This window comes from Syngnathus acus, chromosome 10 (genome assembly GCF_901709675.1).
Source record: "Syngnathus acus chromosome 10, fSynAcu1.2, whole genome shotgun sequence".
NCBI classification, from domain to species: Eukaryota; Metazoa; Chordata; class Actinopteri; order Syngnathiformes; family Syngnathidae; genus Syngnathus; species Syngnathus acus.
This window is the reverse complement of record NC_051095.1, coordinates 21,561,725-21,582,624: the sequence shown is the minus strand read 5'-3', so window position 1 is coordinate 21,582,624 and position 20,900 is coordinate 21,561,725. Positions and strand designations below refer to the sequence as shown.

General features: G+C 40.7%; 1 protein-coding gene across 3 annotated transcripts in view; it reads left to right on the top strand.

Annotated features, from left to right (window-relative positions):
* Positions 1-17,379, top strand: part of LOC119129597 (moesin-like) — a 29,978-nt gene extending 12,599 nt beyond the window's left edge. Inside the window, exons 2-16 of one of the 3 annotated variants that reach the window (XM_037262915.1) lie at positions 1,153-1,610; positions 2,250-2,297; positions 2,511-2,594; positions 2,665-2,760; positions 2,915-3,037; positions 3,509-3,660; positions 3,746-3,829; positions 3,902-4,048; positions 10,475-10,571; positions 10,847-11,010; positions 11,129-11,259; positions 11,588-11,748; positions 12,412-12,504; positions 15,507-15,740; positions 16,848-17,379. In XM_037262915.1, the coding sequence (XP_037118810.1) occupies positions 1,602-1,610; positions 2,250-2,297; positions 2,511-2,594; positions 2,665-2,760; positions 2,915-3,037; positions 3,509-3,660; positions 3,746-3,829; positions 3,902-4,048; positions 10,475-10,571; positions 10,847-11,010; positions 11,129-11,259; positions 11,588-11,748; positions 12,412-12,504; positions 15,507-15,740; positions 16,848-17,012 (1,788 nt within the window). In that variant the 5' untranslated portion in view covers positions 1,153-1,601 and the 3' untranslated portion in view covers positions 17,013-17,379. The remainder of the gene's footprint in view (positions 1-1,152; positions 1,611-2,249; positions 2,298-2,510; positions 2,595-2,664; positions 2,761-2,914; positions 3,038-3,508; positions 3,661-3,745; positions 3,830-3,901; positions 4,049-10,474; positions 10,572-10,846; positions 11,011-11,128; positions 11,260-11,587; positions 11,749-12,411; positions 12,505-15,506; positions 15,741-16,847) is intronic. The other 2 variants (XM_037262916.1, XM_037262917.1) reach the window with 2 other exon arrangements.
* The last annotated feature ends 3,521 nt before the right edge of the window (positions 17,380-20,900 follow it).

Sequence of the window (20,900 nt, the reverse complement as noted above, 5' to 3'; positions counted from 1 at the left end):
TGGGGTACACTTAATTAGCTTCAACGTTACAACACATACATTGACTTAGCAACTGGTGCCATGCAGTTCTTCCTTTCAGTAGGTCTCCCTTAAGTAAGCAGCTATGCCTCCACACACACCTTAAGCAAGTTCTCTTTTGGATGTGTCAGGGATCCCTCCTGAATATCACGTTTTCAGGGCAGTCAAGGCCGCGTCACTGCGACCTCAGTTGGCCCCGGAGTGAAAGGCCATGGAGACCTTTGCGGGGCAAAAATATGAGACTCGGAGGCCCTCCCTAGACTACCTTTACTTTTCCCCAGAAACATTAACATAAAGAACTGCCGCCCACTTCTCATCTCCTTCGCTGCTGCAGCATCCATCCTTCTGCAACGCCTAGCGTGAGGGGGGATAATTTCGAAACCCTTTTCTACACCCTGACAGGACATTATGAATACTTGGATAATGGCTATTCCCTTCAGACTTACATGTGCCCCTGCCATATGTCAAGCTATGGCCAAGGATTTTCTGAACTGCTAATAAATGTGTATACTTGAGTGACATCATCATCTACAAGTCCTTACAGGACCAAGTTGACCAACTCCAGGCTGTCTTGCACCATATCCTTGAAGATTCTCTTTTTACCTGTGTGACTTCCATGCTCCGTTCTGAGTACACTGTAGCACAGGGAAGCATGCAGCTGGACCGAGCTTACCTTCTGGCCACTTTCTGACTCCTGCAGGCCATTGCAAGGGTTCCGCCAAATTCCATCACTGTTTCATTTGACATGACAGCTTCATTGCCACCACTCTCGTATCTCACTTCTCCGAGGTACCAATCAAATGGTGTCAGACCGTTAAATCTCGGTTGGAGCCCCCCCATCCCCCTTTGTCTTCTAAACATCAGATCTTGATCGTCATTTACCGATAGAGGTGGATACCTCAGTTGTGGTAGTGTCGGTCTTGTAACAACCCTCCCTCCTAGTGTCACCTCCCCAAATAAGGCTGTAGGACCTGCTCGCGCTAGCATTAGTTTCTTGAAGGCTAGCGTCAAGCATCAGATCAGACTCTGATGCAGGAAGAAGTGCCTGTGCTCTAGAAAACCTTCTTAAATACAGTAATGATGAAAGATCCCTCATCTGGCCTCATTGATGAAATACCTTCACATGTCTTGCAGGCAATAGAGAGGCTGGATCTAACCCACCTACGATTATGGGCGAAATGTGATTCTGTTATTACACCAGATTAGATGTGTGAATATTGCTGTTGAGACAACTTAGTTTACCTCACAGAATGAATAAAGCATCCATCCACTGAGATCCAGCTGTCATTCTGTCTATTAAAAACATCACAATTCAAATTAAAACAATTGTAGCAGACACAGATGCATGAACAAAATGTGACGAAGAGACAGGTGCCCAGATGAAGTCTGCCTTTGCTTGGGCCCCAGGCTGCCTTTGGATTAAATCTGAGGTAGGTACTTGGGAACAATACAATGGTCTTTTCTCACTCCGTCTAATCCTTGTTGGTATTGCAAGCGCTTTCATATGACTGCACAGAGAAAAAGAGAGAAGCGTCCCGAAGAAATATTCTTTTGCTACCGACCACAGAAAAGAATAAAGAGAAATGTCAACTGTGAGTAGCAACTTTTCATTGTTTGTGGCACGATTGTGAATCTGTTTGAGAAAGTTTATGTTGTAAAAGCAGTGGATTACAATAAGCACCTTTGCTTGTTGGGTTCAAAATAATGCATTGTAATCTAAAATGGAGCAAGACAGAATGAATTATGAATACGCACGGTAGCGATAGATTTTAATGGATGTTCTTATTGTTAGGAGAAATGTTTTACTTTGAACAATGATAAGAATAGTATGATGACATAACATTTGGTTTGATATTTTATATCCTGGTAAAAAATAATCGATTCGGCAACATGATAGCTATCAAACTGCAAGATGAGGAAACGACAGAATAAAATGAAATCAAATATTTTCAAATTGGTGAGATAGTGTAGATATTTCTCTCCTACATTGTCGGAGAATTACTTCATATTTAAATGTTGAAATTGTCATGAAAGTGCACAATTCGATTGACTTTCATCAGACTGCATCAAAATGTCTTAAACAATGATGTTGTATCATAAGCTATGGCAATAATGGTAATATTGTGCTGATATTTTTTTCCACTTCTAGTTTTAATCCAATCATTATAGAATATTTATCATAGAATGAACCCCATCTAAAGATCTACTGTGGGCTTCATTTTTTATTGTAGCCTCCACCAACCTCTTGTGAGTGGATGCTCCTGGTTGAACAGAAGAATGTAAGGAACACTCTTTTTGGTCCTTTTTCTGTCCAAATACAAAAAACAAAAAAGACCTTAGTTTCAAAGAGCTTACAAAGATAATAGAAAATAAGTAGTGTTCATTTCCAATCAGATGTTGGCCGTCATGTTCCTCAAAACCTTTGCAGTGACACAGCCCAGATGATTGCACAACAGCAATATTTTCCTCCTGTGTCTTGTCTTTTCTGGCAGATAAATGTTCGGGTTACGAGCATGGACGCTGAGCTGGAATTTGCCATCCTGCCCAGCACCACTGGCAAACAACTTTTTGATCAGGTACACTGTATAACACCGGCTCATATGCCCGTTTTGATCATCATTGTTATGCCATTGTTGTTCTGTTTAGATAGTGAAAACAATCGGGCTGAGGGAAACATGGTTCTTCGGTCTCCAGTACCAGGACAGCAAAGGCTTCTCTACTTGGCTAAAGCTCAACAAAAGGGTGAGTAGAAAGTTATCGTATCATCTTGTTGGCATATCTCTCACATGACCTGCACCTTTGACAGATGCTCACAGAGGAATGTGATTTTGTTGATCCATTGAGGTTAATTAGCTGCTTGCTCTGTTAATCCCTTTGTTGGTTGTGTCGTTCCCAGGTGACTGCTCAAGATGTGAAGAGGGACAACCCTCTGTTGATAAAGTTCAGGGCAAAGTTTTACCCTGAGGATGTTGCGGAAGAACTCATTCAGGAGGCAACACAACGTCTCTTCTTTCTGCAGGTTAGCAAATACACAGCAGTCATCTGAAACCAAACTAAATAAAATGAGGTTCTTAACTTTGCCTTTTCATAGTTGTTAATGTTATTGTCAAAGGTTATGAGGCATTCCAAATGACTACAAAATAGCTTACATCCACATTCAAGCTGAAAGTTGAACACAAACTTTTTTATAAATAAAAAAATATATAAAAAACACTTTCAACTAGTTTGAGTTTTATAGCGGCACCTTGTAGATACACAGACAAACCAGGAATCTCAACTAAAACAGATGCCACAAAAGCCTCTGGGAGTTTCCCATCGACTCAGGCATAAGGTTATTCTCTCAGTTTGTCACAAGGGAGTTCGTGTGCACCAAAATAAATCCATGTGCATCAACTAAACCTTAGAAATGACATGGCCGTTTCTTTGTGTGAGCTATAATATAAAGTATAATATAAATACTAACAATGAGCAACTGTTGTTTTTGCTTTAGGTGAAAGAAAGCATCCTAAATGATGACATTTATTGTCCACCTGAGACTGCCGTCCTTTTAGCCTCGTATACAGTTCAAGTCAAACATGGAGACTACAGAAAAGACTATCACGTTCCGGGCTACCTAACCAGAGAGAAGCTGCTTCCCCAAAGGTAGTCAATCTCTGGCCCGGATACAAACTTTAACTTTATACAGTCATCTGAATTCTAACTGTGTCATCTTCAATGATAAACCCAGGGTTTTAGAGCAGCACAAACTGAATAAAAATCAATGGGAGGAAAGAATTCAAGTGTGGCATCAAGAGCACAAGGGAATACTACGGTAACCCAGAATCAATTCATCCTTCCCTGCAATCAAGGGCTTTATCACATATGACTTGGGTCTTTGTCACAGGGAGGACGCCATAGTGGAGTACTTGAAGATAGCCCAGGATCTAGAAATGTATGGGGTCAACTACTTCAGCATCAAGAACAAGAAAGGAACTGAGCTGTGGTTGGGAGTGGATGCCCTGGGCCTCAACATATATGACAAAAAAGACAAGTAGGTCTTCAACTCCCAGATAAGACAATTGTTGCTTTAAAATCATCATCTCCTTAATGCTGAAATGTCTAACCAAGTATTTGTAATGCAAAATTCAATTTTTTCCTAATCAGTCACTGAATTATATAAGATTCGTAAGCAAATCTGATTTCAATTCTTGAACACATCGTTCACCAAAATAATAAAATTTCTTATTGGCCCAGCAAGGCTCAAAATAAGCAGATTTGTATCACATTTTGCCAGTCAAAATTCGCAAATTGCACAAATGTACATGGGATCGGGTATGTGAATGGTTGTTGGTTTTATGTGTGCCCTGCCACCAGCTGCCAACCAGTTCAGGATGTAGTTAGCTGGGGTAGGCTCCAGCACCCCTTGCAACCCTAAACAGGAATAGCGGTGTTGACAATGAATAGATGGATGGATAATTGACAGTAATATTCTGTGGTAAAATTGATTATCTTGTACAGCACACTAAGGTGCCACAGCACACTGGTTGAGAATCATTCCATTGGTTGACCCAATTTAAATGTCAGTATAGCTAACCAAATGGAGGGGGTTCTGAACCCAAACTGACTGAACCATGTGGGCTGTGTTGTGCTGATAAAATGCACTTTATCTGAAGGACATGCCAATTCGATGACGTCTAAGCAAAATCTCAGAAGCAAAAGAAATTAACTTTGACATTTTTACTCTTCCAGCAGAAATTTTAAAACGGTCCTATCATCCGACCTGAAGCCTTACTGAACAAAAATTTGTCATTAGAGGCAATAATGAAATGCGCTGAATGAATGTTAAATAATAATTCCAATGAAAACACAAGCATTATAAGTAAAATTGATATGACACATTTCACATAAATCAGTGATCCATAAGTTAGCTAATCAGCATTAAAGAGCATATTTTAATTCCAATAACTTTGTAAAACTGTTTGGTTCAAAAAATATGTACAGTACAACATTTTTAGTAATACTGTCGGTCAATAATATTTGAATGAACATTCAAACTTTGTTGTTCTCTACTGGTCAATACTGGTCATAAATGTTGTCCCAATTATCTTCTGGCATCACAAAAACTTAAAGATCTACCTTAATTATTGAAAAGAATTGTAATGGTGATACTGACCCTGTATTGACTGTACTTGGTAGTGGATGGATACCAAAATTTGCAGATGACCTCTTTCTGTTTCTATTCGAACTATTCCAAGTGATATTCAGATTGATACCCATATATCTATGTTCCTGATCTAGTATATGATCTAATATCAATTTCCAAATTAGAAATATTAATCTGTTTTTTTAGTGTTCTCCTGTTAGCCTCCATTTGTCAAAATCAAAAATGTGGTTTTCTTTTAAATCTCTTACTTTTGAACCTCTAAAATGTCTCATGTTGCTAACCTATCTACACCAAGAAAACATTTAAAAGGGTATAAAAGGGACCAACAGATTACTCCCACTTTCTTATTGAAATCTAATCCTCTTTTTTATGTGTAATGCTTTGTTGATCACAAACTATTGATTTACCTTAATTTAATCCCAATCAACTAATGCTCCTTCCTTCTCACTTTGCTTACATTTGTCTGAACAGTTTTAGAATAATGAGTGACTCCTTCCGCTGTTCCCTTTATTTGTTGTTTTCAACTTTTAACTGATTTAATCGCTTTAACCCATCCATTTCTATATCTATTTGACTATTGAGCTATTTCCCTACAGATTTAGTTTAGCCATTTCTCCTAATACTTGCCAGATGTGATAGTGGGGCAATAGTGTCTAGCTCCAGAGGATTGGCTTAACTCACGGCAGCACATGTGGCTTCTATCCGCTACCTCCTTTCCTGTCATAAATTATTGTTGCCAAAGCCTATCTTTCTTCTTTAAACACACAGATACACATGAAGTGCCTTGCGAAAGTATTCGGCCCCCTTGAACCTTTCAACATTTCGCCACATTTCAGGCTTCAAACATAAAGATATAAAAAAAATTGTCAAGAATCCACAAGTGGGACACAATCGTGAAGTGGAACGAAATTTATTGGATAATTTAAACTTTTTTAACAAATAAAAAACTGAAAAGTGGGGCGTGCAATATTATTCGGCCCCTTTACTTTCAGTGCAGCAAACTCACTCCAGAAGTTCAGTGAGGATCTTTGAATGATCCAATGTTGTCCTAAATGACTGATGATGATAAATAGAATGGACCTGTGTGTAATCAAGTCTCCGTATAAATGCACCTGCTCTTTGATAATCTCAGGGTTCTGTTTAAAGCGCAGAGAGAACCATGAAGACAAAGGAACACATCAGGCAGGTCCGAAATACTGTTGTGGAGAAGTTTAAAGCCGGATTTGGATACAAAAAGATTTCCCAAGCTTTAAACATCTCAAGGAGCACTGTGCAAGCAATTATATTGAAATGGAAGGAGTATCAGACCACTGCAAATCTACCAAGACCCGGCCGTCCCTCCAAACTTTCATCTCAAACAAGGAGAAGACTGATCAGAGATGCAGCCAAGAGGCCCATGATCACTCTGGATGAACTGCAGATAACTACAGCTGAGGTGGGAGAGTCTGTCCATAGGACAACAATCAGTCGTGCACTGCACAAATCTGGCCTTTATGGAAGAGTGGCAAGAAGAAAGCCATTTCTCAAAGATATCCATAAAAAGTCTCGTTTAAAGTTTGCCACAAGCCACCTGGGAGACACACCAAACGTGGAAGAAGGTGCTCTGGTCAGATGAAACCAAAATCAAACTTTTTGGCCACAATGCAAAATGATATGTTTGGCGTAAAAGCAACACAGCTCATCACCCTGAACACACCATCCCCACTGTCAAACATGGTGGTGGCAGCATCATGGTTTGGGCCTGCTTTTCTTCAGCAGGGACAGGGAAGATGGCTAAAATTGATGGGAAGATGGATGGAGCCAAATACAGGACCATTCTGGAAGAAAACCTGTTGGAGTCTGCAAAAGACCTGAGACTGGGACGGAGATTTATCTTCCAACAGGACAATGATCCAAAACATAAAGCCAAATCTACAATGGAATGGTTCACAAATAGACGTATCCAGGTGTTAGAATGGCCAAGTCAAAGTCCAGACCTGAATCCAATCGAGAATCTGTGGAAAGAGCTGAAGACTGCTGGTCACAAACGCTCTCCATCCAACCTCACTGAGCTCGAGCTGTTTTGCAAGGAAGAATGGGCAAGAATTCCAGTCTCTCGATCTGCAAAACTGATAGAGACATACCCCAAGCGACTTGCAGCTGTAATTGCAGCAAAAGGTGGCGCTACAAAGTATTAGCGCAAGGGGGCCGAATAATATTGCACGCCCCACTTTTTTTATTTGTTAAAAAAGTTTAAATTATCCAATAAATTTTGTTCCACTTCACGATTGTGTCCCACTTGTTGTTGATTCTTGACAAAAAATGTAACTTTTATATCTTTATGTTTGAAGCCTGAAATGTCGCGAAATGTTGAAAGGTTCAAGGGGGCCGAATACTTTCGCAAGGCACTGTATGTTAGTATTTTAATGGTTAGTACAAGTGTGTCTCTGTGACCCGGATAGCTATACCAATGGGGGCTCTGCCCTCTGCAGGTTCATTCCAGGTAGATTCCAGACAAAAAACAGCAGCTGGTCTTCCAGGTTGGGGGTTGGGCATGGGGCCAACAACCCCACCTCGTAAAATGTCACTACCGTTATGGAAACCTCTACGAACTATACTATCATGGACCTCGCAGTAGGCCCGAGCCAACCTATTGGCAGTATGACCGCCCCTGATGAAAGCCTTCAACAAGAAGTCAAGAGGATGACAGGCAGCCTACTAGGACCCAAAACTACGATCCGCCGGGGTGCATGGAATGTCTGTACCATGTTCGACACATCCAAAACAGCTCAGGTCACGAGTGAAATGAGAAGATGCAGGTTGGACATCCTGGGAATTAGTGAATGCCGATGGACCGGCACTGGATGCCAGGTGATGAGCGATGGCTCAGTTATCCTGCACTCTGGTCACTTCGATCAACATACGCGCGGCGTGGCCCTTATAGTCTCAAAGGAGAAGGTCAACACCTTGCTGGACTGGGAACCCCTCGGCGACAGGCTGATCAGAGCTCGCTTCAACTCCGTGTAAACTCACCATCATTCAATGCTATGCACCAACCAACGAAGTGAAGGAGGAGGAAAAAGACCAGTGGTATGAGAACTACAGCAGACAGTCTCTAAAGTTCCCCAGCATGACATGCTAGTGATCATGGGTGACATCAACGCCAAGGTGGGAGATAACACTGACTGTGAGAGAGCTGTGGGGAAGCATGGGTGCGGTGTGATGAATGACAATGGCGAGCGTCTTGTTGACTTCTGCATGACGTCACCGTTGGTACCATCTTTCCGCACAAAATCATCCATAAACTCAAGTCACCTGCCGGTTCCACAGCCAACCAGATCGATCACATCTTGATCAACGTAAAATGGCGCAGGTGTCTCCAAGATATTCGAGTTTATCGTGGAGCTGATGTCAACAGCGGCCACTACCTTTTAAGAGCCATTATCAAGCTGAAACTAAGGAAAGCGCAAAAGTGGAGTCAACGTAGAAAACATTTTTGATGTAGCCAAACTAAGATGCCCTAAGACCAACAGAGTTCTGCCTGGAACTGAAGAAGCGCTTCAGTGCTCTCGCCAAACCTGCAGACGAAGACTTCGACACCCAAGGCAAGTGGGAGAACATCAAAAAATCTTATGTAGGGGCAGCCACCAAAGTCTTGGGCTATTGAAAGAGAGGGAACAAAGAATGGTTAACACCTGGCACCTGGCAAAGAATTGAAAAAAACAGCTGAAAGCCAAGATGCTTACCACAAAATCACCCAGGCTGTATGAGCAGGTCCAGAAAACCTACAAGGAAAAGGACAGAGAGGTAAAGAAGAGTGCAAGGAGTGACAAAAGGGCCTTTGTTGAGGCTTTTGCAGAGATAGCAGAGTGTGCAGCTGCACGGGACGAGTTGAGTACGGTTTACAAGATCACCGAGCAGCTCACAGGCAAGTACACCAGTCAGCCGGCTCCTGTCAAAGATAAACAAGGCAACATCCTCACCAATGAGAGTGAGCAGATCTTGAGATGGGTTAAGCATTTCCGTGAGGTACTCAACTGCCCTGAGCCAGATGATCCTGCCAACCCCTCGCGAGCAGAAAGTGTCCTTGACATCGAGACCACCGCCCCAAGTAACTTGCCATCAAAGCCTTGAGGAATGGGAAAGCTGCCGACATAGACTCTGTTCATGCAGAGATGCTGAAAGCTGACCTTAACACTTCTGTCAATGTGCTTACTTATCTCTTTAAAGACATCTGGGAGAAGGAAGTAATACCTCAAGACTGGGACAAGGGCCTGATTGTCAAACTCCCCAAGAAAGGAAACCTCCAAAATTGTGACAACTGGAGGGGCATCACGCTGCTATCAGTACCATCTAAGGTCTTCTGCAGGATTTTATTCGACAGAATCGATTCCGCTATTGACCAGAAGCTATGGCAGGAACAAGCAGGGTTTAGGAGAGGCATATACCAAATATTTGCTCTGAGGAACATTATCGAGCAGTGTGTAGAATGGAACACTCCTCTGCGCATCAACTTCTTCGACTTTCGTAAAGCCTTTGACAGCCTACATCATGACACCCTATGGAAGATCGTTAGGGCCTATGGAGTTCCTCCAAAATTATGTATTCCTTTTTATTTGCTTTGTTTTACTGTGCCTGGTCAGCATTGTAAGCAAGATTCTGTTCTCAATTTCCTTAACTGGATAAGCAAAAGTTGAATAAAGAAAATCCTTAGAAGTGGGGCTGCAACTAACGATTGATAATCAATTAATTCTTGTAATAGTTTCGTCAATTCATTGATGATCAGATTAAAAACCCATTTTTTAGTTTCCATGTCTTTATTCAAACTGATCAAACAAATCGAATATGATTCAGTCATGGTTTGGTCTGCAACATCAGGAAATGGGCAAAATGTTGCTCATTGCTTTTCAGAATAAAATAAATATTCCACTTTCATGGGACAATATTTATTGTCAACAAGCTGAAATTCCAAGCATGTGGACAATTTTGGATTAAAAAAAATAAACAATTTAGTCATTAGCAAAAACAATTATTGATTAATTTGATTATTGATTAGTTGTCGAATAATCTTCACACCTGTAATGTAATTATGGTGCCTTGTATTGTTATCAAGCTACACTTTGAAATAAACTCCTTTTTCGGAAGAGATCACAATCATCTTTATCAACTTGAACTTTACTCACTATCATTTTAGTAGGGAAATCTGTGGTATCAAGTATAACTCCGTACTATGCCTCTGAGAAGTCATAATAAAACCTTTTAACATACATATGTTTGTTTATTGTTTTACTGAATTTATGGTTCGGTTTGTAACAGTTTTCTCATATTCTGCAGGCTGACCCCAAAGATTGGTTTCCCCTGGAGTGAGATCAGAAATATTTCCTTCAATGACAAGAAGTTCGTCATCAAACCTATTGACAAGAAATCTCCGGTATGGAATAAAAAGATAATTATTTACAGTACATTATAAACTTGACAAGCCAGTTCATTGATGGGGTTTGTTTTGCCTTTTTCAGCAGTAAAAAGTTAATATTTTGTCTTTAATGAGTTTGATAACTGTTGGCTGAAAATTACATCCCACGTACTCATGGCTCAGTCACAGCTCAGTTTGCAAACGAGACGTGATTGGTGGTTACCCGAGTATACTATGCTAACATAGTGTGTCGTGAATCCAACCATAAATAAGGAATGCTTTTTGTGTTAAAGGACTTTGTTTTCTATGTACCCCGCCTTCGTATCAACAAACGCATCCTGGCGCTGTGTATGGGAAACCACGACTTGTACATGCGCAGACGCAAACCGGACACCATTGAAGTGCAGCAGATGAAGGCCCAGGCGAGAGAGGAGAAGAATAAGAGGCAGATGGAGAGGTAACAATGACGAGGACTTCTCTTTGCCACAGATTTCCTTGTGTTCTTTGTACTTAAGTAAGAACTGTCAGGGATGGAGTTGTTTCAGCTATGTATTTATGCACAATTCTCCTGTCAGGGCTCTGCTTGAGAGTGAGAAAAAAAAGCGTGAAAATGCTGAGAAGGAAACAGAGAAGATTGCTCGCGAGACCATGGAACTGATGGAGAGATTGCGACAGATTGAAGAGCAGACAAAGAGAGCTCAAGATGGTCTGTCAACCATTTGAACACATTTTTTTCTGTTTCCGAACATTTAAAAAAAAAAAAATTCATGATTTGAGAATCATCCCCAATACAGTATATACCGTATTTTCCGGACTATAAGGCGCACCGGACTATAAGGTGCACCTTCAATAAATGGCCCATTTGAAAACTTTGTCCATATATAAGGCGCACCGAACTATAAGGCGCATTGTCGGCTTTTGAGAAAATTTGAGGTTTTTAGGTGCGCCTTATAGTCCGGAAAATACGGTAGTATTGTATACAGTGTGTGTATATGCTGTATTCTGTATTACAAGTGCTGGGTGTTCTATTTCAGAGCTCGAGGAGCAGACTCGCAGGGCGCTTGAGTTAGAGAAGGAAAGGACACTTGCGCAGGAGGAAGCTGAGATCCTGGACAATGACCACAAGGCTGCCATGCAGGCTAAAGAAGCCCTGCTACAACATCCTCAGTCTGAGATGAAGAGTCAGGAAGAGCTGGTACATGTCCACAATTCACCATTTATACAAACTTGCATTTGTGAAAGCATATGTATGTCTACTTTAATACTGCATGAACATGATGGCGCTAGTTCATATATAACATTCCCTCAGACGTATCCACTGTTTTTTGTTGGTTGCTCCAGAAGGTGGGAAAACTTCTAATATCCATCAGAGAAAAGGCGTCCCTCTGTACTCTATTGAAAGCTCATCTCTTTTGAGAGCCCTTTCTTGCCTCTCTAACACCTTTAGGTGTCTAACTAGCCTCCACCTTGCGCTACTTCACTATTGTGACTAGTATCAAATAAAAATACGTACATCTACTATACTATACTATGTGTGGAATGGAGAAGAGCAGTAGATAATTTTATTTGGTTATTGAAATGAAACAAAATGAATCCAAGTTTACCCTATACAACAGGAGAGGTTGTGTCCACACAGTCACACAGGCACACACACACACACACACACACACACACACACACACACACACACACACACACACACACACACACACACACACACACACACACACACACACACACACACACACACACACACACACACACACACACACACCTATTGTCACAGCAGACAGAGCACAGTGACCTTAGATTAGGAGCACTCTTAACACTTTCCCCATTTGTGTGCACATGTGGATAGGCCACTGAGCTGGCAGAGCTTACGTCGAAAATCTCCCAGCTGGAAGAAGCCAAGAAGAAAAAGGACGAGGAGGCAACGAGATGGCAGAAAAGGGTGAGAATTAATGGGAACAGCAAGAGCCAGATAAAGGATGAATCAAAATTGAGGAATGTCTGACACTTCTAAGTGAACAGGGTATATAAAATAAGATAGGTAGAATCAAAGGAATCCAACAGTGGCAAGAATATCACAAAACTGAGAAGTAATAGGCATTTAATATAAATCACAAGCTTGTGAATATTTTGGGATACAACATGAAATCTTGAATTGAAATGCTCACATTAAAATGTGTCGACTTTCAAATATCAAGTCATTCATTTCCTTCTACCGTCTTCAATCTCAATCAACCATAAGTCCCCATAGTTAAGTCCATTTTGCATTTTGAACTCTGCATACTCGCTGTGACTTTCTAGACGTGCACATTGCATCAAATTTTATTTTACATTCATTATAAGGCACCTAATGGTTGGCACATCTGCCTATCTCTTCTGAAGTTCTTGCTATGTTGGTTTTCTTCAGATACACCGGCTTTCTCACACATATGCCCAAGAGGTTGACAGTTAATACCAATTTTTACAGATTCGGGAATTATTTTTCACTCCTGCATAATAACCCCAAAACCTAAATTGACTGGGTCAGATGCATTTCACGTTCTCTTGGTAGTAGAAGTTGTACTTGAGCCTCTTAGCTCTAGCCTTTGCCCTATGGCGTTATGCACGGAAAAGGGAGGGGGGGAGTGTTAGTGGTGGGAGGGGTTGCAGAAATCTGCCAGCGTTGGTGTCCTGAGTGTGGGTAGCATACTTAAAATCACCCACTCTTTTTATGGCATGTCTTATCAAAAATAGCACCCCAAAGCAGACAAGCGAGTATAGGCAATCATCAAGACTTTATTCAAGGAGAATGAGCACGAGGGAGTCTGGATAAACTCAAAGGATGAAAATAATTCCACGACAACTAAGGTGTTGATGACAAAACCCAGGAATAAAAAGCAACAAAGCTTGATGGATGGAGCACAACAGGAGAGAGACAACAAAGTGAAAACAAACCCAATGAAAATTTGCAAACAAGAAAATATTCACAAGTGCAACTAGGTAAATAAGTAAAGACCTTGGCTGTGTAAGAACACTAAAATAAGCTGACAAAAAGTTGCGCCAAGGTAGAGACAATATCTAAACTACCATATTTTCCGCACAATAAGGCGCTTTGTGTTAAAAGGTGCACACTCAATTGCGGGGGCTACCACGTACTGTACTCACACTATTGTTTATCAATATTCATATGCAAATCCTCATCATCTGTCAAGTTCCCTCTTGTCAGTGACTCGTCGTTGTCACGTTGCTCTTTGGCAATGATAGAAAAGCTTTCCGGAAAGCTTGAACTGTGCCTCGTAAGCATGTCTCTCTGTTGATGCCATTTTAGAGGGTCCTGATGCTTTTTGCTTTGCACAAACCGCTAAAATGTATTTATCAAGGGCAGTGGAGGTACATACTCTGCGTATTACGTACAGTTCTCTGATTGCTTCACCACCCCGGCCTACGTATTTTACGTAAAACATAATGTCCTCTGATTGGTTCATCGCTGTCATCTTATGTATTTTGTGTAACACATAGCGTTCGCTGTGATCGCTGTCTACATGTAACGTTCCTGTGGCGGCAGCCACACAACAACATTTACAGATTTTGGAATTGGTCCACGCAAAAGGCACACCTAATTAAAAGGTGCACCTTCATTTTTTTGAGAAAATTAAAGGCTTTTAAGTGCGCCTTATGATGCGTAAAATACGGTACACAAGTTTAGAAAGACAACACAAGACAAAGGACACAATCTAAACCAGCGGTCTATAACCTTTTTCGGACTTAGATAAATAAAATAGAAATAATGCAAGTTATTTATTCTTTCTTGTGCGGCCCTGTACTCAATGATCCACAGACTGGTACCGGTCCAAGTGATCCACGGGCTGGTACCGGTCCACGGCATAGGAGTTGGGGACCACTGATCTCAATCACACAAGTTTAGAAAGGCAGGAAACAGTAAAAATGTGAAAATGAACAGAATCTAAACGACAAACCGCTTCTACCTCACGAGGGTCATATATTGTGTAAACAAAACATGGGTTTACAGTATACCTGAGGTTGCACAACTAATTCATGCAGTCGCAGGGGGCATAGGAATAAAGTGGATTAAAAAATATATAAAAAATATTAACGAGTCATTAGTCCTTCACCTACCGTGACCTAATTTCAATGTCTTTTGCACCACTGGGAGGATATAGCCAGCTTTTGCATAGCAATCAGCCGCAGCATTTATTTTTGTGAAAATCACCATGGTCTATACATGTATATCAAAACATGTAGGCATTACATCTTTTTCAAAATACTGATGAGGCTGTGTCTGAGGATGAGCACTCACTGGAATGTTTTGTTGACTCAGAGTCTGGGCGAAAAGTCTCCCCCCTTGGCGATGAGGAGACGTGTTGCGTCAGTTTCACCACAATGGAAATTATTGACTTCACTGTAAAATCAGGAGACTGGCAGGAGAAATGAGTGATCGGGAAGGGAACCATGTGGGAGACAGGGTTGAGATTTGGGAGTCTCTCACATAAAGTGGGAAAGTTGGCAAGTATATATTCTTCCTTTGAGAGAGAAAAAAAAATACATCATCCAGTCAGCTCATCCTACATAAATCAGGTGTAATCATTCCATTATGGATGCATATTGTGCTAAAACAGAGATAGAGCCCAAATATGCATATAGCGAATCTTCCGTATGGTTGCCTTGAAGAGAAAAAAAAACATTACGTCACTTAATGTACAAAAAACGTGACCTATTGTCACCCAAATTTCCGAAAATGTTAGAACGAACACAATATTTACGATTTGAAGGGATAGGACTTGAAAAGCATCCTGCTTCTTCCTATCACTTTTGAACATGAATTATATTTTGCTTCATGTCTGGTCACTTTACTCATACCATTTTCGTCATACTCTGTCTTCTTTAAAAATCTTCAATCAACAATGTAAAAAATACATATATATGTGTGAATGTATTTGTTGACAGGCAATGATGGTAGAAGCTGATTTAGAGAGGACCAAAGAGGAGCTGAAGTCGAAAATAATGGGAATCCACATCCAGGATTCTGTACACCCTCACATGCATGATCACGACGAGACGGATGAGAGCAGTGCGGAGGCGAGTGCTGAGTTAATGTCTCCCGGCACGGTACGCGACCGTAGTGAGGAGGAAAGAGTTACTGAGGCCCAGAAGAACCAGAGACTTCAGAAAAACTTGAAGGTGAGGATAAAAAGAAATAGAATTAGATAACTAGGTTTTTAGATTTAGATGCCTGTCCATCACTGAAATTTGTCACAAAAAGATGTTCCTCAATGTATGAATCCTATGCACTCAAAATGTTACCCCCTCAAAGTCATTGTTGAACATCGAGAATGACGAGATAAGTTAATGATGTTTTCCAGACGATCTGTGTATTTACCCAGAAAACTTACTAAAGCCAGTATATCAATGAGCAGCGAAATTTTGCGCACATTGGGAATGTTTTTTGTCACTGTTTGTTGAATGTTTCAAACCGTTGCAAACAGTTGCAAAGACATTCCTAAACAGTTTTAATGATTGCAAACAGTTTTTCTTGTCGTCAACAACTACATTTTTGAATGACCGGAAAATCTGTTTGCAACCTTTTAGGAACACTGACAAAATATCAACATTGGCTATGGCAAACACTTGCGGTTCAATGAGATACCGGCTTAACCTTTTTGACAACAATAACATGTATTTCTGGAGTATTTGCATAACTTTTAAGATTGCTACTAAACAATAGACCACATTGACTTTTCAGTCTTCTAAAAATTTCATATCATAATTTTAATGTAACTTAGGATTTATGACTTAATGGACTCAGCCTCATCTGATGCAGTAAGGTCAAGTTTCCCTGCACCAATAGCACCTCTTAAGCAGTTTGTGGTGTCCATTCCGGTTCCTCTATTTGTTCAGTTTTCTGTTAAGACATGCTGTATATGGTTTATGTTGACATCTTAATTGCCCCCCAAAATGTGTTCTTTGAGGAACTAGGTGCACTCTACATAATTAAACATGTTGCAAGTAGCTTGTCATCCAAGTGGTTTTATTTGCACGCATACGGTCTGTCATCCAGAAAGTCTATTACTCCTGGAATAAAATTGGACTCTATTTCCCAAGCAAAACAAGATACCGTATGATGTTGCATACAATCTCCAACACAAAAAAGGATTTAATAATAACGACGGACAAAAGAATGTTTTCAGATTGGGATTGAGGGGAAGACTGGGGCGTGGGGGAGAGCTGAGGCTTTTGAATAGTCTCAGCAATGAGGATTCCATTCTGTGTGTTTGTGCTCTCTTTCAGTTCCTGAGTACTGAGCTTGCTCGAGCTGTAGACGAGAGCAAAAAGACCCCAAATGACCTGATCCATGCTGAGAATGTCAAGGCCGGCCGTGACAAATACAAGACCCTACGTCAGATTCGTCAGGGCAACACCAAACAGCGTATTGATGAATTTGAGTCCATGTAAGAAATGTCCGTTGACGGACTGAATGATCAACTGAATTGGATTAAGAAACTGAGAAGTAGAGCAGTATTGAATTGATAACAGTGTAGGATCTCAGAACGAATGAATAGAATTAATATAACAATATACTGTTACTATCCTTGATTTCGATTTTTCATTCACTTACTGCAAATGTACTGCAAATATACTGTAATTATAATGTTGGGTACGCTTGCACATTCTAATAAGAGCCAATAAAAAATGTTTAGCAAAATGACGATGCATATAAAATTTGTGTATTGAATGGCATTGTAATGTACCAATTACATTAGCCATAGACCAAGCTTTATTGCATCAAACCTTTAATCCAAATAAATTTCAATCCCACATATTTTCTGTTTAACGTATCCTTTTGATCAGAAACACACTAAATGTTCTATAAAAGCCCATGCCCGCTCTGTCCACTTTTTTCCTGCGGGTCACAGTCGTAACGTCATCTGTCAGACTGCAACAGAACATCTATTTACACTATACAGCTGTTACATGTTCAGTGAGTTTGGTAAACATCTGTTTAAAACGTGCTTGCATTAGCAGATTTTATTTCCGAGCAGTTGACAAGAAGAAGCTGGAGGTCTTATTTGGTACTTTGATTCTAACGTCAACCAGTATTCCTCAACGTGACATTTTCATTCCAAGAGCACCCCATCTCATTTCACTGTGATCTTTATTTTTTCAGTCTCTATCACTGCTGATTAACACATTTATTATAAATGGAGTCAAGCTCACACATCCTCTATAGCACAGGTGTCAAACTCAAGGCCCGGGGGCCAGATACGGCCCGCCACATCATTTTATGTGGCCTGCGAAGACAAATTGTGCATCAAATTCGTGTGTCATTACTAGAATTGCAAATTGTCTTCACTTTTAATAATATCTTTTTTTTTAAATATTTGACCAGTTTTTACTCGTCTGATTTGAAAACGAGTTATTTGTCAGTTTGTTTTGTAGCTTTTGCTGTATTTAATATGAGATGCTCATACATTTATTTGGGTTGAAAGTCATCATGGCCCTCCGAAAGAAGCTATGACTACAATGCGGCCCGTGAAAAAAATTAGTTTGACACCCCTGCCCTATAGGATGCCTCAATAGGCAGAGCTACAGTAGGTTTTCTTCTAGTAGGCTAGTGAGGTTTTCTTCTAGTAGGCTAGTGCGCTAGTAGCTACTAGCTATACTGTATAACGCACGCACACACACACACACACACACACACACACACACACACACACACACACACAAGATCTTTTTTTGCCTTTTCAGAATGCTGATAAAGTGATGCATCAAAACCTGTGGATGAGTAGCTACTAGCTGCACTGTATAACACGCACACACACACACACAGGCACACACACACACAGGCACACACACACACACACACAAGATTTGTTTGCCTTTTCAGATTGCTGATAAAGTGATTCATCGAAACCTGTGGACTTAATAGTCTGATATAGGTTGCTGCAACCTGCAGTTGAGCACGTTGTGCGGCCATGCTTTTCAGACCTGATGTAGAGACAGTTAGTAGAAACAACATTACAGAGAAACAGTGGTAGAAATCAATTACACAAAGCGGCAAAGTCAGTGGCGGTAAGAAGGAGAAAAGTGATGACGATTCTATAGGGTTGGGCATTCTCACTTTCGATCCTTTTAAGGACCAGGGTCAAAATAGTTTGCAAAGTTTAAACCAGGGGTGTCCAAAGTCCAAATTAAGGCTATCATTTTGTTGCAGCAGACTGAAATGAACATTTGACCGTGTCGTTTGTCTGCATTGCAATACAGTTCTACATGCACTTGTACAGTGGGTGGCAAGGCAGGAGAGGTTTATTCTCAACCACTCGGACATCACTTGGAAGGGTCACTGGCAACCCTAAAGTTGTCCAAACAAACAGACCTTTCGTTGCACTGCACATTTAAAATGAAACAGAAACTGGAAAACCAACAGTGGCCTAATTTTGTTTATCGAAGTGCCTGCCTCGTGGGAAACCAATTTGTGAAGTGAGTCTCTGTCGGTGATGGGGCATGTGCTGATCATTGCAAACATTCAACCGTCTCAGTTTGTCTCAGTATCCATCCATATCGTCGCCTGTTCCATGACAATTGTGCCATGATTTACAGTGTTCAATGAGAAAAAAACAAATAATAATAATAATACAGTACTTTTGGGTTGTTCACAGCACCAAGTTGGCATTTGGAGTAGAACTCTGGATATTTGGATCCTACTTGGCTGGCAGGACCTTTTGTGTTAGTCTAGGTTGCCTGGAGCCCCGTTTTACCCCTCTATAATACGGTGTTCCACAGGGCTCCATTTTGGGGTCCTTGCTGTTTTCATTGTATTTACTGCCCCAGGTTCCATCCTACGAAAAAAAAATATTTCTTTCCACTGTTATGCGGATCACAGTCAGATCTATGTCCTGCTAAGCACAAAGGATGTGTTCTCCTTAAGGCCACTCTTGTCCTGCCTACAGGAAATCAAAGCTTGGATGTCACCAAATTTCCTAAATTACAATGAAAAGAAAACATAGATTATGGCTTTTGGTTCCAGTGGCCCTTGTACATCCCATCCTATTGACCTGGGCCCTCTGGAGTCCTATCTGAAGCCAACAGTCTCAAACTTGGGTTTTAAATTGGGCAATGATTTTAAATTGGACCGCTAAATCAGTGCTGTTGTGAAATCCATCTTCTTCCATTTTAGGCAGCTGGCTAAAGCCCTTCCTTTCTCAACAGCACTTAGATACAGTAAGCCACGCCTTTCTAACATCTCGACTAGACTTTTTTTTACTTTGGATTCAGCAGTCCTCCCTCAAGCGTCTCCAGGTGGTCCAAAATGCTGCCATTTGCCTCCTAACTGGAGCTTATAAGAGGGAGCATATGATTCCAATTCCGACCTCCCTTCACTGCCTCTGTAGATTTTAGAGTTTATTTTAAGATACCGTATTTTCCGGACTATAGGGCGCACCGGACTATAAGGCGCACCTTCAATGAATGGCCCATTTTAAAACTTTGTCCTTATATAAGGCGCACCGGACTATAAGGCGCACCATTAATGCATCATGTCAGATTTTTAATCCAAATCAAATCGTTCTCCATTTTATCTTTTTTATTTCAACTTCAGATGCAACCAATTACTTTATAATCACAAAATAATGATCCATAGTCTTTTTGATTCATGATTCATAGTCTTCAGCGGGCCACTTATGATTGATTTCATGACACAATGCTTCGGGCCAGTTTAAATTTAGGAATTTGGTCCATATATAAGGCGCACCGGACTATAAGGCGCACTGTCCGCTTTTGAGAATATTTTAGGTTTTTAGGTGCGCCTTATAGTCCGGAAAATACGGTACTTCTATTTGTTTGCAAATCTCTAAGTGCCCTCGGCCCAGCTTACCTCACCACTGCACACATGTCCGGTGCCTCATTGGATGTGTCGAGAAATAAGCGGAGCCTCAGAGGGTATTGAGCCTTTTGTGTTGCTGGTCCTTCCGTCTGGAATGATCTCCCCTTAAATGTTAGGCAAGCCCATTAGGCATGTCCATTTTTAAAACTGGTTTGAAGACCCATTTTATAACGTTTTTTTTCAACTATGCAACTCTGACTTTGTTGTTGTATACTTTACATTATATTGATGTTTCAATTGACTGCTTTCACTGTTTTTGTAGTTATTTGTTTGTAGCTATATATGAATAGCTTTGTTACAGCTGCAACTGTTGTGAAATGCTCTATATGAATAAAGTTGTATTGTATTTTATAGTAGTGTATAGTAAATATTTATATTTAGAAAATGGAGCATCAGACACTCAGATTGGAGGTGGTTTGGGGTTTTATTCACTGTTATCTTTTTTTTGGGAAGCACTTTGT